Raw genomic sequence first — 22,376 nt, 5'->3', positions numbered from 1 at the left:
GAATCCCAAGGAAGCATATCCTTAAAGTTAAGGTCAACCAGTGAGTTACAAAAGCTTTGTCCTATGAAAAATTAACAACTGGAGACATAAATTTCTAGTCCACTAATAGAGAGCTAATACAAGGTTGGGTGAGGTTTGGGCATGGAATTTTCCAAAATATTCTCACGCCCCCCCTGAAAAATCAGTAATTCACAATTCAAAAACAGAATCACCCTTCAGACAGAGAACATTCACATTTCATATACTTCAGGAGCCCAATCTTTTGGCTACAGATAAACTAAATACTGGATGCACAGGGAAAATGGTAGATGCAGGAATTCTCAATGTTTCACTTTGAACAAGACAACCTTCTCCCCAGTGCTGGGATCTGGTAAATATTGTTTCTCATTTTGTAATTATTCACTGATTAATTACTTTGTTGTAGGCATATGCTGGCACAAGAGATGAAAAGGTGAGTACACCATATGTCCTGCTACAGAAGAACTCAGTCTCAGAGTGGACCTTGGTACACAAACCAGCACTTGACACACTCTAAGAGAGATACTATAATAGAGGTATGTAAAAGGGTTCAATGTGCTGCAGAAAAAGAAAGCAGTGGCTGATAAATCCTACAGAGTGTGGAATGGGAACTTGGCGGGAACAGAGAAGGGGAGATAATGCAAAATCAGGGAAAATAGAGATAATGCAGAAAATAGAGGTCTTTAAATGAGTAAATGCTCATAATAAGAAAGGACAAAAGGTATGGTGAAGTTTGGTTGAACGCCGGTACGTGGGTATAACTGAAGGCCTCAACTAGGGGAAATGAACTGAGAGGAAATCTGAAAAATGGTAAAGAAGTAGAATGCTTGAACTTATGATAAATGGGATTGATTGGTAAGTGAAGGAAAACACCTACCATGACTTTATAATCTCCAGCTTAAACAGATGTGGAGCATCAAGCCGGACAAGCAGGTACCTAATATATGTGCTTATACTGACCTGATATAGCCTACTAGCAGAGAAGCATGTGCCAACCAGCCCTTTAACAATCCAGAGCAAGGCTACAGAGCAAGTGTCCAATGATCAGGCTGCTCTTGATAAGAATACAGAGCACCTACTCAGAACTGGATCAGTTATATAAACACTTAAACATAACATGACATAATTTGTAACAGTATGCACATGCTTGCTAGTTAATGCAACTCAACCAGGATGTATGTGGTACACTTCATCCCTCAGCCTCTTCTTGAGAGGTCAGAAAGAAGTAATTTACTACTAAAAGATAAAAGAAGCAATTCCGTAACCCAGAGTTCCAATTGTTTCCAAGCTGCTATAGTCTTTATCATCAAATAAATCACATTTGCAGATATCTTTGAATCACTTTAATTTTTTTTTTCCACAATGTTGGGAACTGGGCTAAGATAAAGACAATAAAGAGGAGATGAAATCAAAATTATGGGAATTGATGATATCACACATACAACGAAATAGCCACGGGACAGAAACTTGGAGAAAACCAACATTTTAAATGTTGGCTCCTAGAGGACACAATTGAGAACATCAGGTATAGAGCTAGGTAACAGGTATAAGGTAAGAGAAAATGAAGTCATTATAACACAGCCTTAGTTTCTACCTCCCTAGTTTTTTATGCCTCTTAAAAGGTGAAAAGATTAGTTATTATTAGTTACTAATAGAAAAATAAGTTGAAAAAATATATATAAATTGGGATTTATATATACCTCTTGAGTTTCTCTAGAACAAGACTAAGCAAAAACTAAGACCAAAACACTAGCAAAAACACTAAAAACACATAAAACATGAAAACAAAATCCGACTAAATAAATAATTTTTAAAAATCTAATCTGAAAAGTTTTGCCTTCCCCCAAGTTACATTTTCGGAACTGTCTCTATTTTAAAATAAATTCAAAATTAACATCTTATTCCCTAAATAAATCTGGGTGTTAGCAATTTCCTTCCTGAGGGAAACAAGCAAGGTCATTAAATATTGGGAATTAAGCTCATTTTAATAAAAAAGTATAACAAAATTCACATAAATAGCTTTTTCCAATTCTCATAACACTTACACAGACTGAAAAATACGGTTTGTTTATTTCTTAATAAAGTGAACCATACCTTTATGTTGGCTAGAATCTGCATTGAAGTTCATCTGTCCTTCTAGATGATTTTGTCCATTATCATCTGCATGCCTAGCATGCGGATCATTATGAAGAATATCAGGCTGGGTATCACCCTGTTCTCCCAACAAAATACTAAATAGCTGAGAACATAAAACAAATCCAATTGCTGATCCACAAAGGAAGGTTAAAAAATTCAGCCAAGATTTAGAGGCCATTTCCCGAAAGTGTATTTCTGTAAGAAAAAAATTAGTAGGATGTTATAAATTAGAAAGCAATATACATATCATGAGTAAAGAACTTGGTAACTTAAAAAAAACATACAAAAAACACACACACAAAAAGTTGATTACTTTTAACCATATGGGAAATCTAACTTCCTTCCATATAAAAGAACATTTCTTTTCTTTTTTTTTTTTTTAAGATTTCATTTTATTTATTTGTTTGACAGACACTTGTGGCAGAGATCACAAGTAGGCAGAGAGGCAGGCAGAGAGAGAGGAGGAAGCAGGCTCCCTGCTGAGCAGAGAGCCGGAAGCGGGGCTTGATCACAGGACCCTGAGATCATGACCTGAGCCGAAGGCAGCAGCTTAACCCACTGAGCCACCCAGGCTCCCCTAAAAGAACATTTCTGAGAGAATTTAAAACTTTCATCCTCTTAGTTGCAGCTAAAACACACCCTGTGGACAGTTCAATAAAACAGATGAGTAATAAGTTAGAAAATCATTGTTACGGTGGGGCATGGGTAAATAGAGTAAAAAAAAAAAAAAATTTCCCACCAGGATCCTTTGTGAACCCAAGCCTGCTTGCCATGATTTTTTTTTTCTTTTTTGCTGTCAAAATACTTAAATTTACCTTTTTTCTTTTTTATATTACATGGTACATATTACATATAAATTAATATGTATGACATAATATCCCACAAGGTATTATTACTATTATCATTAAAACAAATGACATAAGCAGTACAAAAATCATGAGGAGGACACATAGAGTTTGTGTTCCAAAATCATTTTGTTGTCCAGATGTGGTGAAAAATACTAATGCTAGGCTTTAAAAGACTAATGATGTGTAATGTAATTGCTAGTATAATCATTAAAATAAACAGTAAACAAATATATAACTAAAACAGAAAATATGAGTAAGATAATCAAAAACAAGATAAGGAAAAAAGAGCAGTGGATAAAGAATAGATGAAATAAACAGAAAACAAATGGTAATATGATTGATTTTAATGTAAATATATCACCAATGATGTTAATGTAAAAGACTGAAAACTCTAATTAAAAGATAAAGATTGCCAACCAGACTAGAGAAAAAATAAACCTAACTACATGTTGCTTATAGGACACAGACATTAAATATATTAGAAACTTAGGAGCAAAAGGATGGAAAAAAGGAAGTAAGCAATTGTCAGAATAAATTAGTGGTTTAACATAGTTAACTTTCCTGACATTCACCGAGCTCTACATTTTTTTTTTTTAAAGATTTTATTTATTTATTTGAGAGAGAGACAGTGAGAGAGAGCATGAGAGGCGAGAAGGTCAGAGGGAGAAGCAGACTCCCCATGGAGCTGGGAGCCCGATGCGGGACTCGATCCTGGGACTCCAGGACCGTGACCTGAGCCGAAAGCAGTTGCTTAACCAACTGAGCCACCCAGGCGCCCAAGCTCTACATTTTTTATTCACGTACTTTTTTGTATTAATATTTGCTAGAGTAAAGAATTTATAGAAAAAACCCATCATGTGACCTTTCACTTTATCTCTTTTAATACATGTTTAATATATGTCTATTTAATGAAAATATATTTATCCTCAAATCTCTAAGTAAAACTGTCATGCTATGGAACTACACCATGCTCATCTTATATCTCAGATCTCAGGCCCTCTTCAAGTTTGAGAAGGAGGACCCCAGGGGGAAGCTGAAGTAAAGGAAAGAGAGTGTTATTAGCAAAGTTGCTCAGTGATATGGGAATGTAAATTACCCACATGAAACTGGTGGGCACCTCTTTACTTACTTCCTTTGCTCTATCTTAACTTACATTCTAAGGTTCAGAAGGGTGGGCCTTCATGGGTGAAGAGCATGTATGTCCCACTGAACTCCCCTATAAAATTATCCAGAGGAAAAGCAGAAATAAGATTACCCAGTCTTGTTGCTATTTTCCCTGACAGGGGGTCTCAAATTCTCCTTTGTTGTGTCATCTTTTACCCATTTAGATTGGTTTTTAGTGAAATCCTTACTCCCAAAAGGTATAATCTGTAATCGCAGGGAAAATATCCCTCCTGGTTTAAGTGATTCTTTTGAAACACTAAAGACCCTGAAGATCATTTGCAAATGATATAATCTGATAGAGTTTTTAATATCTGAAATACAGAAATAACTTGGTACAACTCCACATCAAAAAACCCCATATAATAATCTGGTTAAAAATGGGCAGAGGACCTAAAGAGATATTTTTCCAAAGACATATAAATAGTCCACAGATACATGATAAGATGCTAAACATCATTAATCATCAGGGAAATGCAAGTCAAAACCACAATGAGATATCACCTCATCCCTGTCAGAATGACCAGAATCAAAAAGGCAAGAAATAAATAACAAGTGTTGGCGAGGATATGTGAGAAAAAGGAACCTGTTGGGGCTGCCATTGTGGAAAACAGTATGGAGGGTCCTCAAGGAATTAAAAGTAGAATTACTATATGATCCAGTAATTCCACTACTGGATATTTATCTGAAGAAAATAAAAAACACTAATACTAAAAGATATGTGCACCCCTATGTACGTTGCAACATTATTTACAACAGCCAAGATATGAAAGCAACCCAAGTATCCATTCATACATGAATGGATAAAAATGTGGGAGACACACACACACAAGCACACACAGAGGAATATTACTCAGTCATAAAAAAGAATGAGAACTTTCCAAAAACATGGGTAGATCTGTAGATCTAGAGGTTATAATGCTAAGTGAAGTAACTCAGAGAAAGACAAATACCATATGGTTTCACCCATATGTGTAACTTAAGAAACAAAACAAGCAAACAGAAAAAAGAGACAAGAAGCAGAGTCTTAAATACAGAGAATTGGTGGTTGGCAGAAGGAGTCAGTGGGGGATGGGTGAAACAGATAAAGGATATAAAGAATACACTTACTGTGATGAGCACTGAGTAATGTATAGAAATGTTTAATCATAACATAAGAAAAAAAAGCTGAAGAGAACTATTTGAGTATCTGGAATTCTTTAAAATAACAATGTATATTATTAAGAATTTACCCACAATAGAGGTAATTTGAAAATCCCATAAACTGCAAACATGAAGCCAAGAGAAGTGAATGAAAGGTAACATAACACCAATTTTCTTCTGGTAAATGTAAAAAGATTAACAGAATAAGACTGAAGCAATAAACCTGAAGGGAGGCTATTACGGTAATATTAGCAGACACTTAAACTGAGATATCATCTAGGAGCTACATTGCAAGTAATTTCCCACATCTTCTGATTCTCTGACAGTCTGCCTTCTAGCACACTTATCTTCTTTTTGTACTGTATTTTCTTCTTGCTGTGACTTTCCTCACCTTAGTACCAGATACAATCACTTCACAGTCTCAGAAGGGCACAGTCCAAATGAATTCTCCACTGCTACAGACTCTACTACTCCTGGTATTAGAGGAGAAAGCAATAGTCGCAGAAAGCACGATGACTGAGAAAGGGAAGGACTACAAGACAGTGACTATCAAGTGAGCAGTGATCCAGCTCCGGTAACTATGAAAACTAACCTGCTACCCCACCATTTTCTAAGACATTGAGTTTCAGAACAAGTCTACTTCTGCAGCCTGGAGGCTTTAGTGTTTGTAGGAAACCAGTGACATTTTATGGTTTTCTTAGCTGAGGTGGCACTTTTTTAGCAACACACCTGTTCTGGGGTGAGTGGAAGAAAACTGACTTCCTGATGTTAAAACAACTTGTTTTTAGTTAAGAAATATCTTGTGATGCTGTTGGATGGCTACCATCCCCTCACCCTCCTCCTCCAGAGCATTATCAACCAACATGTGCTGGCTTATCCCTATTGCTTTTACCTAATCACCTTCCAATTTCAAAGACTCTTGCCTTATGATTAAATTTCCGTTTACTCTGATTTTTCTTTCTTGTTCCTGGTATAAAACAGCCATCTCATATGGGCACAATGCGCCCCAAATCTTACTCTGAGTTTTGGCAAAAATCAGCATCCTCAACTCTTCAGATTTTTTTTTTTTTAAGATTTTATTTATTTGACAGACAGAGATCACAAGTAGGCAGAGAGGCAGGCAGAGAGAGAGGAGGAAGCAGGCTCCCTGCTGAGCAGAGAGCCCGATGTGGGGCTCTGGAGCTCAATCCCAGGACCCTGGTATCATGACCTGAGCCAAATGCAGAGGCTTTACAAGAGTGCTAAAGTAGATCAGATTGGAGAACTGTATGACTAAGTTGCACATTCTGGGGGCTTCTAATATATTAATTAAAATTAAGTGGAGGAAAGGTCTCAATATTAAATGTTTTCCAAACCCGATATAAAATCAGAATCATTTGAGGAGCATTTTAAAAATAAAGATTTTCAAAAATTTTCAAAATTTCATAAAATGAAATATAAAAATACAGATTTTCAGGTTCCATAATTGAGATTTTAGTTGCAAAAGAAGTGCTGGGACAACGAAAATTTGTAATTTTTATTTTATTTTTTAAGGGACAGCTTTGTGTTATTCATTGTAAAAAAGGAATCAAGCAATATAGAACAATGTGAAAAAGATAAAAATCACCCCAAATCCCACCACTCAGAAACAATGAATAACATCTTTGTAAACAAGAGATGGAAGGAGGGATAACTGTGGCTACCAGTTGAGCCCTGTATCAAGAGCTTTATGTGAATTAACTGTAAGCAAAAAATGTGGGACTATCAATCTCATTTTACAGGCAAACTCACAAAAAGGTAAGTAACCTTCCCAGGGTCACACTAGCAATATGATTCAAGAAGTCAGATTCCTAGCCATTTTACATATACACTTGCATGTATAGTTTTTCAGAATGAATGTTAGTCATGCTATTTTAAGGATTTAACATATTAAGTTAGATTTACTTGAATGTATAAGAAAAAAGGGAAATGAAATGAATCTAAATGAACTCTGCAAGTCAGCTAAACATTTATAATATGACTCCTCTCTTCTAAATGAGCCTTCAAAAAAGACAAGAAAAAGACTATGAAAAATATATAGCAATAGAGTAGGCCCTTTTTTAAAACTACCTTTTAAAATTTTAGATAGTTCCTATTAATTTCTTGTTATGGAAATGTGGAAATCAGAACATATATACTCTCCCCCACACAACTTTTGTGAACTATTTTTATTCTGTAAATTTTGCAGTTTACATTCTATAAATTATACTGTAATTCCCATGACTGCTTAATCCTGGGCATGTATTAATTTGGATTATAAGCTCATTAATAGTCCTTTCATTACAGCTCCTTTATATGTGAGTTCTTCATTAATGTCATGTTTTTGGCTGAATTTCAGCAAGTAATTTTTGTAATAGTGCTCATTGCTGCTATATTCTAAATTCTTGCAGGCTTGAGACCGTCTACTACTGTCTTTATATATGAAGCACAACTTGACCAAGTAAAAACTCTGTAAATATTGATCCTCTCACAAGGGTCCTCTCACATGGGTGCCAGAAAAGTCTGAGGGCAGATTGATCTTTTATCCTTATAGATATATGTTCCACTTCTTTTATGCTTTGTTTTTAGTCAAGCCACTAGTCACTAATATCCTCTGAATAAGACTTTAATACCCTTTAAACATGAGATCATGTCTTCCTCCAATTTTTAGGCTTCTAGGGAGTCAATGGAATTCACAATAAAAGTCCCTAAAATCTGAGGTTTTCAGTGTTCGTTTTTCGTTGTTTTTAAATTTTGGTACTCCTGCCAGAGATGTCAGTCTACTATTCGAAATTTTTTCTGTATTATACTATTCATTCACTGCTTTACATATTCAACATGTATTTCAAGCTATATTAAGGTGATTTTTGATGGTTTTTTCCCTAAAAGACTTTCCTTACAAAACTGAGTAATTTTATATAGTGATACAGTGTATAAATGCTTACAAATATACTATATGAGGCATTATGTTTAAAACTTCTGTTTTCTCTGATCTTCACAACTGTAAAACCTGACAGTAGTATCTCTATATTACAAATGAGGAAGCTGAGTTTCAGAGAAATTAAATTGACCTGAACCACACAGTCAACATGGTAAACTGGGATTCTAACTCACATTTCACTTAAAGTTTATAGGTTTTTTTCCTGTTATATCACACTTGCATGTATAGTAACCCATCAACTTTCTACATCTTTTGCCCTTTCTAAAATTACCTTTTGTTTAATTCATTTTTTTTCTAAAATTACCTTTAAATGGAAGATAAGAAGACATTGTTACGAGCAGATTCAAGAAAAAAAAAAAAACGGTTTTGCTCTATTGACAAATATTGAGATGTAAAGATATAAAAAATGAAAAGTCCATGGGATCTAAGAAAGACTGTGAAAAGAATGCAGAGAGATCAGAACTGTTTCCAGACTAAATTTTCATGCCTCTGCTCTCCTACAGTACTCTTCCTAATAAGAATTCAAATGTTTCTTTATATTAAAAAGGCTTATTCCTAAACACTTAATCCATACCTCCTTTTCAATACATTTTTAAGCTAAATAAAATTCTATTATATAAAATAAAATTTTATTTGCAATATTCTCTTTGAGAATATTCCTACTAATTTTGTTTCTTTACAGTTCCAGATTTTTTTTTTTAATTTTATTTATTTATTTGACAGACAGAGATAACAAGTAGACGGAGAGGCAGGCGAAGAGAGAGAGGAGGGAGCAGGCTCCCCGCTGAGCAGAGAGGCCGATGTGGGGCTCGATCCCAGGACCCTGGGAACATCACCAAAGCGGAAGGCAGAGGCTTTAACCCACTGAGCCACCCAGGTTCCCCTACAGTTCCAGATTATCGAGCTAAGCTGCTGAGATACTACATGCAAGTTTTAAAGTTCAAAATTCATTACAATTATATGGCACTGTGCTAAACACTGGGAAAAGCTAAAATAAAATATCTTTCCCTGCCCTTGTGGAATTTACAGTGTTGTTAATTACACAGGGACACAAAAAAGTGATGAAAGAGTTTAAAAAGAGAGGGACACAACTAAAGCAGTTCTCAAGAAAACTTACAGCACTAAATGCTTACGTTAGAAAAGAGAAAAAGTCTCCAATCAACTCAAGTTCCCACTTCAAAAACCAAGAAAAAGGGCAAAATAAGCCTAAAGCAAGCACAATGAATGAAATAACAGAAATCAATAAAATTCAAAATAGAAAAATAATTAAGATTAATGAAATAAAAAGCCATAATCAAATGTCTAACAGAATTATCAGTGCCTAAAAAAATTAACAATAATTCTTTGGACTCATCCAATCCAAGGGTATAATCAAATTTTCCTGTCTTCTATAATCAAATTGCCTCAATTAGTTCACAAATGTCTTTTTACAGTGGGTTTGTTCCGATTCGGATTTAAACTACATCCACATTCACAGATAAAATTAAAAGTAATCCAAAAGAACATTTTATATAACAGCTATTAAACACAAAAACCTAAATGAAACACATTTCTCTAAAAAAGCAAATTATCAAAGCTGATTCAAGGTATAAAAACTAAATGAATAAATAAAAACAAAGGAAATAAAGAATGTTGTCAAAGAGCCAGACTTCAAAAAGGTCTAGGCTTTTCTTGGATAAAATACTTAAATCTTTCAAAAAACATAATTTTTATATAGGCATACTTTATTTTCACTGTGCTTTCCTTTACTGTGCTTTGCAGATACTAGTTTTTTGTTGTTGTTTTTTTACAAATTGAAGGTCTGTAGTAACTCTTTGTCCAGTAAGTCTATCAGCACTACTTTTCCAACACCATGTCACTTCATTTCTCTGTGTCACATTTTGGCAGTTCTCAGGATATTTCAAACTTCTTCATTGCTATATTTTTTACAGTGAACTCTAACTGCTGATCTTTGGTGCTACTATTATAATAGTTTGGGGTGTCACAAACTGCAGACATATAAGATGGCAAACTTAATCGATAAATGTTGTGTGTGTTCTGTCTGCTCCACCGATTGGCCATTCCTCTTTCTCCCTCTCCTAAGACCTCCCTATGCCCTGAGACACAAGAATATTGAAATTAAGTCAATCAGTAACTCTACAATGGGCTCTTCATGTTCAAGTGAAAGGAAGAATCACATGTCTCTCACTTTAAATGAAAAGCTAGAAATGATTAAGCTTAGGGAGGAAAGCATGTTTGAAAGCCAAGACAGGCCAAAAACCAGGCTTCTTGTGCCAAACAGCCAAGTTGTAAATGCAAAGTCCTTATAAGAAACTAAAAGTGTTACCCCAGTCAACTCACAAATAATAATAAACCAAAATAGCTGATTTTGATATTGCTAATTTGGAGAGTACTTTAATAGTTCAGATAGAATGTCAAACCAGCCACAACATTCCCTTAAGCGAAAGCCTAATCTAAAGCAAGGTCCTAACTCTTTGATTCAGTGAAGGCTGAGAGAGGTAAGTGAGTATACAAGAAAAGTTTGAAGCTAGCAAAATTTGGTTCATGAGGTCTAAGGGAAAGAAGCCTTCTCCGTAAGACCACAATGTAAAATGAAGCAGCACATGCTGACGTAGAAGCTCCAAGTTATCCAGAGAAATTCATATAAGAATAATTACTGAAAGCGGCTTCACTAAACAACAGATTTTCAATATAGATGAAAGAGCCTACTGACAGGAAAAGATGTCATTTAGGACTTTGAGAACTAGGTGGGAGAAGTCAATGCCCAGTTTCAAAGGACAGGCTGACTTTCTCATTAGGGGCTAATGCAGCTGGTAACTTTAACTTGAAGCCACTGCTCACTTACCATTCTGAAAATGTTACAACCCTTAATAATTATGCTGCATCTAGTTTGCCTGTGCTCTGGAAAGGGAACAACAAAGCCTGGATGACATCATATCTGTTTACAACATTGTTTATTTAATATTTTAAGCCTACTGTTGAGACATGTGCTCAGAAAAAAAGATTGCTTTCAAAATACTACTGCTCATTGACAATGCAAGTGGTTACCCCAGAACTCTAACAGAGATGGACAAGATTAAAGTTGTTTTCATGTCTCCTAATACAACATCCATTCTGCAGCCCATAGATCAAGGAGTAATTTTCAACTTTCAAGTCTTATTATTTAAGAAATACATTTTGTGGGGCACCTGGGTGGCTCAACTGGTTAAGCACCTTTGACTCAGGTCATAATCCTGGGGTCCTGGGATGCAGCCCCGCATCAGGCTCCCTCCTGAGTAGGGAATCTGCTTCTCCTTCTCCCTCTGCTCCTCCCCACTACTTGTGCACATGCGTACTCTCCAAGAAATAAAATCTTGGCGAAAAAAAAGAAATACGTTTCATAAAGCTATAGCTGCCATAGATACTGAATCCTCTGATACAGCTGGGCAGGATAAATTAAAAACGTTCTGGAGGGAATTCAATATTCTAGATGGCATTAAGAACATTCATGATTCATGGGAAGATGTCAAAATATCAACATGAACAGGAGTTTAGAAGAAGTTGATTCTAACTATCACGAATGCCTGTGAAGGGGTTTAAGACTTCAGGGGAGGAAGTAACTGCAGGTATGGTAGAAACAGCAAGATAACTAGAATTAGAAATGGAGCCTAAAGATGTGACTGAATTGCTGCTATCTTATGAAAAAACCTGAATAGATGAGGAGTTGCTTCTTAGAGATGAGCAAAGAAAGTGATTTCTTGGGATGAAATTTACTCCTGATGAAGATGCTATGAAAATTGTTGAAATGGCAACAAGGTTTAGAATTTTACATAAACTTAGTTAATAAAACATGAGAGGGTTTGAGAGGACTGACTCCAATTTTGAAAGAAGTTCTACGTGCATAAAATCTATCAAACAGTATCTATGCCAAAGAGGTATCGTTAATGAAAGGAAGAGTAAACAGATGCAGCAAACTTCATTGTTGTCTTATTTTACGAAATTGTTACAGCCACTCCAACCTGCAGGAATCACTATCCTGATCAGTCAGCAGCTATCAACATAAAGACAAGACCCTTTACTAGCAAAAAGATTATGACTCACTGAAAGCTCAGATGATGGTTAGCACTTTTTTTTTTTTTAGCAATAAAGTAAATTAAGGTATGTACATTTTTTAAAGACATAATGCTAATGCATCCTTAACACACTACAGTACAGCATAAACATAACTTTTATATGCATGGGGAAACCAAAAATTCATCTGACTTGCTTTATTATGATATTTGTTTTATTGCAGTGGTTTGGAACTGCGCTCGCAATAGTTCTGAAGTATGCTGGTACACATGAATCAGTCAGGAAGTTAAGTAGAACTTAACCAATTCTTCTTTTATGTAAAAGTTTGATACCAATCTCTGACAAAGAGGGCCCAAAATACAGACAGAATTTAAAAAAAAAATCAGTCTACTCTCACTCCAAAATAATACGTCACCAAAGGGAACGCAGCCCCAAATGTTAATGCTATCTTAAAAAGTTGGGTCTTCGGAAAGGAAACCATGAAAGAAGACCTTTGTGTAAAAGTGGTTTATTAGAGAGTACTCCCTGGGGATGCCTGAGTGGCTCCATCAGTTAATCATCTGCCCTCAGCTCAGGTCATAACCCCAGGGTCCTGGGATCGAGTCCCACATCAGGCTCCCTGCTCAGCGGAGAACCTGCTTCTCCCTCCGTCTGCTGCTTGCCCTGCTTGTGTGCTCATTGGCACACGTGCTCTTTCTCTCTCTCTACCTCTGGCAATAAACAAATAAATAAATTAATTAAACAAATCTTAAAACAAACAAACAAACAAAAAAAAGAAATTTCATAAAAAGTCTTCCCTAGAAAAACTTTAGGTAAGTAGGCCAGGGAGGAAAAGAAGGTCATGCAAAGTTCCATGGGAGATAATTTTAGCTCCATACCCTAGGGTAGTTCTGGAGGCAATGCCAGCTGTACCTCAGAGTTGTATTCATATAATTAATAATTGGTTAAGGGCTGGCCTTAGGAAATAAAATTCCCAGACACTCTCATAGCTTATACATTGGCAAAACTGGCTCTGGCAGTGTGAGGGCAGCCCAGCAACAAAGAACCTTAGGAGACAGATAATGGGGATGAATATACAGTAGGAGCCTATGAACAGAAAAGAGATACAGAAACTTGGACAAATTATTAGTATCATCTGCTATGGTAACTTTGTCACTGGGAAAGTTAAAAATTGCGTGGTTTGGTTTTGCTGTATGGAATCCCCAGAAGTTTCAGCAATCATTCTAGTTCAATCATCATATAGTGAATAGTACTGCACAGCCCTAACAATGCATACAGAAATTTTAATCAGCTTTTTAGTATCTACTCTAAAATATCAATAGCCACTTAAGAATCACCAGGTATTTTAAGGAAAGCCTCTAATATGAAAGAAAAAAAACAACAAAGTCAAATTTAAAGCAAACTGAAGAGAGGATATAATGAGATGAAAACTAAGAAAAACCTAATCATTGAATTCTGAGATATTAAGAAATGTCATGCCATTCTATTCATGAAAAAAGAGTAAGAGTAAGACCAAGAAAAAAACTAAGAGGACTAAAAGAACTCCACAATTAAACTATAAGAAAATAAAAAACCTGAATAGAACAGCCATAGGATAAAGTTAAGGAAATCACCCTCAAAGCAAACCAAACAAAAAGATAAGGAGATGGAAAATAAGAGACAAAATTGATAACTAAGGATCAGTTTACAGGTACAGATAAAAAAGAGGGTAGGAAACCAACAATCAAATATTTCAAGGACATTTCCAGATTGAAAGGATCCAAGGATAGCTAATATTCTGAACAAAAAGACCCACTAAGATGTGGTATCAGGTAATTTTGGTAAAAATCCATTCTGCAAGAAAAAGAGAATGAGGCAGAGATAGGAATTAAATGGTTTTATTTTTTTTAATTTTTTAAAAATCATTTATTTACTTGAGAGAGAAAGCGAGAGACAAAGCATGAATGGGGGAGGGGCAGAGGAAGAGGAAGAAGCAGACTCCCTGCCCCGCAGGGAGCCCAACACAGGCCTTGATCCCAGGACCTTGAGATTATGACCTAAGCCTAAGGCAGATGCTTACCGGATAAGTCACCTAGGTGCCCGAGGAATTAATAGTTTTAGACTTTTAAACAACAATGCTAAAAGCTAGAGGCAATAGATAAAATCCTTCAAAATTCTGAGGAAAAATTATTTCCATCCTAGGATTTCGGACAAAGGTGAACTATACAAGGATCAAGAACATACTGCTTATTTGGTACACAAGACTGGCTCTAGTTTGCCTTCCTGCTTTCTTACTTCTCATACTCTCTTATCTGCAAAGAACATTCAGCCATTCTCCAAGTTTGCCATGACCTTTCATTTGGATGACTTCGGCCATTCTAGTCTTTTCTGCTTGGTCTGCCTTGCTCTATTTTGTCTACTATATAGATACATAATTCTTTCAAGGTTGCTTCAGTTTCAGTATTTCCCATGACCACTCTTTCCTACTGCCTTATCAAATTAATTACTCTCCCTTGAATGTGTCCTTGTTCCTTTATTCCCACTTCCTACTATGTATATATCATACTGTGAAATACAGTAAGTGCATCTCTTTCCCATTAGACTATGAGTTCCTCAGGAAAAGAGGCTATGGCTCTTATCTCTACCTCTCTAGCACCTAACACACTGCCTGGCTTACAAAATGCATTCAAATGTTTGTGTGTTTGTTTACTAAAGGGGGGAACAGTTGAAATGAATTTTGCAAGCAGAGATCTATATTTATACCACCTAATATACTAAATAAAAAATCATATATGGTTCCATCATTTGAAGCTTTTACACTTCTTTAACCCCAAAACATAAAATAGATATGAACTCTCTCTCTCTCTCTCTATATATATATATAATTTCCTTTGGTGTGTTTTCAACTCATATGAACTATAATACAAATACATATGAATTGAGACAGACTAAAAGCATTTTCTATTACTAACTTATTAAGATGATAAAATAGTTTGAAAAATATTCACACAATTTTAGCTTCAGAAAATCAAAAGTGAAAATACCTTGTTACTATTCCATGAGAACATAAATATTTTTTGCACATAAATAAATGGAAAGACATCCCATGTTCGTGGATTGGAAGAATATAATTAAGAGATCAATACTGCCCAAAGTTATCTATAAACTTAACACAATTGCTATCAAAATCTAGTGATGTTTTCTGAAGAAACAGAAATATCCATCATAAAATTCATATGGAATGTCAAGGGAATAAAACCAGAGGACTCACAGTTCCTAATTTTAAAACTTACTACAAAGGCTACAGTAATCAAAACAGTGGCACTGGGATAAAGATAGACATATAGGCCAATGGAACAGAATAGAGAGCTCAGAAATAAACACATGCATTTATGGTCAAAATATTTTCAACAAATAGGCCACATGCATTCAATAAACAGAGGACAATCTTTTGACAAAAGTGCTAGGAAAACAGAATATCCACACACTAAAGAATGAAACCGGACCCTTATCTAACATCATATACAGAAATCAACTCAGAATAGATCAAAGACCTAAATATAAAACTATAAAGCTCTTAGAATAAAACAAGAGAAAAAAACTTCCTGATACTGGAATTGAGAATGATTTCTTTGATAGGACATCAAAGACACAAGCAACAAAAGAAAAATTAGTTAAACTGGACTTCATGAAAATTTAAAAATTTTATATATTAAAAGATACTATCAACAAATTAAAAAGGCTACCTACAGAATGGAAGAAATATTTGCAAGTCATCTATCTGATAGGGGATTAACGTCCAGAATATATAAAGAACTCCTAAAACTTAACAACAAAACCAATAAAATGGGCGAAGGACTTGAAAAGACATTTTCCAAACAAGATATACAACTGGTTGATAAGTTAAGAGCATGTTGAAGGTGAAAAGATGCTCAACATCACTGATACTCAGGGAAATTCTAATCAAATCTATAATGAGGTACCATATCACATCTATTGGGATGGCCACTATCAAAACAGTAAGTGTTGGCAAGGATGTGGAGAAATGCAAATACTTGTGCACTATACTGTAAAATGTACAGAAATGTACAATGTAAAGCCACTGTGGAAAGTAGTATGGTAGCTCACAAAAAAATTAAAAATTTAGAGTTACCACAGGATCCAGTACTTCCACTTCTGGGCATATGACCAAAAGAATTGGAAGCAAGGTCTCAAAGAGGTATCTGTACACCCATGTTTATAGCAGCAATATTCACGATAGCTAAAATGCAGAATTAATCCAAGTGTCCATCAATGGATAAATGAATAAGCAAAATGTGTTATGTGCATACAATGGAGTATTACTCAGCCTTTAAAGAAAGGAAATTTTGACGTGTGCTGTAACATGGATGAACTCTGACATCATGTTAAATGAAATAAGCCAGTCACAAAAAGACAAATACTATATAATTCCACTTACAAGAGACACTCAGTTAAAACCATAGAAACAGAAAGTAGAATGGTGGTTGCCAGACACTGGTGGTTGCCTGAGATAGGAGACACCCAGTTAAAATCATAGTGACAGAGAATGGTGGTTGCCAGAGAGTTATGGGAAATTACTGTTTAATGGGTACAGAGTTTCAGTTTTGCAAGATGAAGAGTTCTGGAGACAGATGGTGGTAATAGTTGCACAACAATATAAATGTATTTAATATCACTGAAATGTGCACTTAAAATGATTAAAATGGTAAATCTTATTTGTATTTTACAACAAAACATTGGAAAAAAAGAATAACAATGTTGATTTTCTCCAAAATAACCTATATATGTATTGTTACAAGATTTTATTTTTTATTGCTTTTTAAATACAAGAAAATTTTAAAAAGTTAAATAACTCAGTAAAAGCATTCAAAAGATTTGTAAAAGAGAAGTATGTGAGTATACCTGAAAAATTCTGGATAGGTGTGTCGGGGTAGAGTTAAGCCTAATGGATCCACTTAAAATATAAGATTTTTAAAAATCAAGTAGTATAGTAAAAAGTTATTCATAATGTTGTTTAGAAAATAATTATGAGAATAACTGGAAATTCCTTAAAGGAGCATTGCAGGTTGGAGGGCAGATTAAGGCTATTAGAGATGAAAATATATTACTTACAATGAACAGTGGTATATAGGTAGAACAATTCGACATTCAGGCCAAACAGACATATCAATTTATCTATGAATCAGTAAAAAAAAAAAAATTTTAATGCTTTTAATTAATACTACAGACATAATGCTGAGAAACTTTTTTCCTCTACAACCGTGCCATCAGTACTAAGCGATCTGAAAGTGTATCAGTGAGACTGGAACATCCCATTCTTATATGGATGATGGATCATTCATCAAATAACAGCAGTCTTAATTTCCAAATCGGAGTTTCAGATAGGGTTTCCCAGACACAACATTCCACATTTATCTTAACTGTATATTCTCTAAGGTAGAGGACTTTGAGTTTGCTTCTCAGCCCAGGCCTGATGTTAATTAACCCCTTGACACACAGCCTTGCTATACTTCAAACCTATCAAATATTGCTTCATTTAAATTTTGTCTAAACTCCACCCTTCTTCAAAATCCTATAATAACGCTGTCCTTTCTTTATTTAGTAAAATGCAGGCAGTTTGGTCTGGTGTGTGGTCTCCCTCACAGCAGCAAGTTAATTAACCTTTGTCAGCTTAAAGATATATATCCCTGGTGGTCTTTACTAGACTGAAATAGAGAGTCTATTAAAAAAACAAATACATATAGAAATTTAATACATAATATACACAGCATTTCAAATCAAGAAAAAGATGGTTTATTCAAGTAATGATAATGAAATAGTCTTTTGGGAAAAAAATAAAAATCAGCCAGCTGGATTCCTACCTCTTTCAAATTCCTAATGTTTCTAAGATTACAATATTTTAAAAAATGAAATTATAACAAAACTAGAAGAAAATATCTTTTTACATTTTAACATGAAATTGGTATCTTTTCAAAACTCAGATACCATGACTATAGGAAAATTGTATGAAATTACTCATTGGTTAAACTTCTGGCAGTAAAATTGCTGGTTTAGAGATGTTTCTGTACAAAATGTTAAAAAAAAAATCTGTACAGCAAAAAATGCCAAAAAGTATCATAATGAAAAAGACAAAAGATCAATCTAACATAAAAACATATAAAGAAAATAAAGGATTTGCAGAAGAAGAAATTACAATGGTCAAGGATGTTCAAATTTCACATTAAAGTAATTCAAATGCAGAAATACTATTTTTAATCTATCATACTAGCAAAAAATGTTTAATTACACTTATCATGACATGGAAGAGAAAACTGGCACTCATGCATTCTCACAATACATACATTTACTGTCTTTTGGAAGGGCAATTTGGCAATATATTAAAAAAAAATTTTTTTTAAGATATACTATGCAACCACTGGCTTTTTAAAACACATATATATATTTTTTAAGATTTTATTTATTTATTTGACACAGAGAGAGAGAGAGAGAGAGAGGTCACAAGTAGCAGAGAGGCAAGCAAAGAGAAGAGGGGGATGCAGGCTCCCTGCTTGGCAGGAGCTCAATCCCAGGACCCTGAGACCATGACCTGAGCCGAAGGCAGAGGCTTAACCCACTGAGCCACCCATGCGCCCCTATTTTAAAATTTTAAATGACTATGACCTGACCCATCATTTCATCATCAGAAATTTTTCCTATGTACACAAACATAAGTCTGAAAAGATATTGACGGCAGCCATTGCCATAGATGTTTGTCGGTTGATAAGGAATTGGTTAAATTCACATGGTACATCTGGACCACAGACTACTCTGCAGCTGGCAAAACAATGATCTATATGTGCTAATAAGGAAAAATCTTTGCATATTTGGCAGTTACGACTTTTTTGCTTGTAAGGTATAGTGGCTACATTTTAAATCAGAAAAAATGTAAAGAAAAATTAAAAAACTGAAACTGAAACAGTAGACACAGAATATGTATATACAGAAAAGACTGTTTTCTTTCACATTTCTGTGTATTTGCATCTTTTACTTTATATCAAAGAGATGTTGCTTTATCTCTTAGTCTTTGTCTCCACTTTACCCTTTTCATTTATTTTCTTCCATAACACAACTTCATTCATGAAAACTGTGTAAGATGAAAGATTTATTTTTTAAGACAAAGTACTACAGTCTGTATAGAATAATCACATTTGGCTTCTTAAATGATTCTGTATACATAATTCTGGAAAGGTGTATATAAAGATATTTAACAAAGTAAATTTTTTAATTATTATTTAAATTTATATAATAAATATAAATTTATTATAACAAAATAAAATTTTGTTATTTAATAAATTTTATTATCTACTTCTGAGAAGTAGATAACACCTAGTCTTAACTAGGTGGCATGAGCAAGAAGGGCTTTTATTTCATTTTATAAACTTATGTTTTAATGCTTTTATCAAGTAACATCTATTACTTTTTTTGACAAAAATTAAATAAAGGTAGGCTACTTCATCTATAGAGATAATCTAAAAAAAAACCAAACTGCACTAAAATCCCCACACTTCTTACACAAGAGGATCTCTTGATCCTTTTCAGACTTCTCCAAGTTTGACTCACATACACATTAAACATTTCTGTCTTGACCTTAATTAAATTCAACATGCCCAAAAGTGACTCCTCAGCTTCCTTAATTCCCTTTCTACCTGCTCATCTTAACTAAAATTACTGGCAATCACCTAAATTACTCACCAATGGCTTCCTATTTTACTAGAAGCCATCTGTTTATCTAAACTAGAAATCAAAGCGTCTCTAATTTTTTAACATTCCCCATTCCCCTTACCCTCACCCCATATCCAATCACCAAATCTGGCCAATTTTATTTCATAAATTTTTTTAATCCATCCCCCCCCCCTCTCCATTTCTACTATTTCAGATCCTCTCTCACCTAAGCAACTGCAGTATTTAATCTGTTAACTAAATATCCCAATGCTGAGGCTATTCTATTCCTACTGTGTTCTCTGTCTATATAACACAATCTTTTCTCCACCATCTATGCCTCAACCTCTGTAACTCCCATTAAGCCAATGACCTCTTGAGCTGGATGATTCTCTCTTGTGATTGGCTATCCTGTTCATCATAAGATGCTTAGTAGCATTTGTGGCCTCCACTCACTAGATGCCAATAGTATTCCCCTGGACTGTGACAACGAAAAATGTCTCTAGACACTGCCAAATGTCCCCTTAGGGTCAAAATCAGCTCCAGTTAAAAAGTCCTCTACTGGGTGCCTGGGTGGTTCAATGGTTTAAGCCTCTGCCTTTGGCTTGGGTCATGATCTCAAGGTCCTGGGATTGAGTCCCACATCCAGCTCTCTGCTCAGCAGGGAGCCTGCTTCCCCTCTCTCTCTGCTTGCCTCTCTGCCTACTTGTGATCTCTCTGTCCTTACAATAAACAAATAAAATCTTAAAAAAAAAAAAAAAAGATTTACCATGCATTCAAATATAAAAAAAAAGAAGTGCTCTACTAAACTGTTTATCATATATACATATACCCAGTTTATCATATATACATAAAATATCTCAGGAAGAATATATAAAGATTAATTGTAAACCTCTTTGAGGCAGGCAATGGGGTAACCTTATTTTTCACTATCATCTCATATGCTTTTGATCTCATTCCTCTCTTCTAACCTGTCCATTGCTACCATCCTAGTCCAAGTCACCTCCTCCTTTTCTTTCTTCTCCTCTCCCTCCCTCAACTATTTTGACTCCTAATCAACTTTTCCCTTTGCATCCTTCTTTCTTCAATCCATTTTTACCCATTTCACCAGTGATCTTTTAAAAAAGATTGTATCACTCATATGCTCAAAATCTTCCAATGTCTTCCCAACCTCAGACACAAAGCAAAAACCTTAAGATGAACCTCAGTGGTCTGCAATCCTATCCCCACTCTTCTTTTTCTGATCTCTTCTCCTAGTATTTGGTTTTTATAGGTCAAAAAGAACAAATAGAAATTTCATAAACTGAACCTATTACTGTTTCCCTTGCTGTGTTCTCTGGATTCCTTGCTGTTCCTCAAACATGAGGGTCTGTGCATCTGCTGTTCTCTGTTGGGAACACACTCACCTACATACTCACATGGCTTATTGCCCAACTTCTTCAGGCCTTTATTTCTCAAAGGGTCTTCTCTGGTCACCCTATTCTTACCCACCCTATTCTTACTATCTATTAACATCTAATATATTACCTATTTTACTTCTTCATCTTGTTTATTGTCTCTCTTCTCCATCTTGTTCATTGGTTCTCATACCTGAGTCTGCATCAGAATCACTTAAAAGTTTTGTTAAAATAGTTTCTGAACCAAGAGGCTTGGATTGCTAACAAGTTCCCAGATAATGCTGATGCTACATATCCAGGGACAACATTTTGAGAACCAACGCTTTAGAAGATAAGCTCCTCCAAGACAGAGATTTTTGTCTGCCTGTTTGCTTTCTCTCTGCAACCTGGTTCTGAGTAAGCACTGAGGTAAGTAAATGACAAATAAATTCTTTGTTCCTACCACACAGTCTGATTTGGCCTGCCATATGTGCTAAAAATTATATGGTTGTGATGGGTTAAGTTGTATCCCTCGCCAAAAGACTGAGGTCGAAGTCCTAACCCCAGTACCTAGAAATGGGATCTTATTTGGAAATAGGGTCTTTGCAGATGTAATCAAGTTAAGATGAAGTCATCAGGGTGGACACTAATCCAATATGACTGGCATCCTTATAAAAAAGGGAGAATGCCATATGACAAGACACAGAAAGCAGCAGACTGGAATGATAAAGCTCCAGTCAAGGAATATCAAGGACTGCCAGTGACACGAGAAGCTAAGAGACATGAACAGATTCTCCCCTAGTATCTAGAGACCATAGCCCTACCAACATCTTGATTTCAGAATTCCAGCCTCCAGAACTGAGATGATAAACTTCTGTTGTTTTAAATTACCCAGTCTGCTACACTTTCTTATGGCAGCCCTAGGAAACCAATAGAAGGACCAAGAATGCAAATGACTACACCAAGCCGTACATAATTTCAAATTCTGCCCATTATCTAATTTCCACC

General features: G+C 35.1%; 1 protein-coding gene across 5 annotated transcripts in view; it reads right to left on the bottom strand.

The window, feature by feature from the left end:
* Window positions 1-22,376, bottom strand: part of C1GALT1 (core 1 synthase, glycoprotein-N-acetylgalactosamine 3-beta-galactosyltransferase 1) — a 38,745-nt gene that overhangs the window by 13,501 nt on the left and 2,868 nt on the right. For 3 of the 5 annotated variants that reach the window (XM_045062728.1, XM_004767825.3, XM_004767826.3), the window contains exon 2: window positions 2,113-2,349. In XM_045062728.1, the coding sequence (XP_044918663.1) occupies window positions 2,113-2,349 (237 nt within the window). Of the gene's footprint in view, window positions 1-2,112; window positions 2,350-17,406; window positions 17,470-22,376 lie in introns of all 5 variants that reach the window. The other 2 variants (XM_013064173.2, XM_004767827.3) reach the window with 1 other exon arrangement.

Source organism: Mustela putorius, unplaced genomic scaffold (assembly GCF_011764305.1).
Source record: "Mustela putorius furo isolate JIRA1106 unplaced genomic scaffold, ASM1176430v1.1 tig00003845_pilon_pilon_pilon, whole genome shotgun sequence".
NCBI lineage: Eukaryota > Metazoa > Chordata > Mammalia > Carnivora > Mustelidae > Mustela > Mustela putorius.
This window is presented reverse-complemented; position numbering and strand designations above follow the sequence as displayed.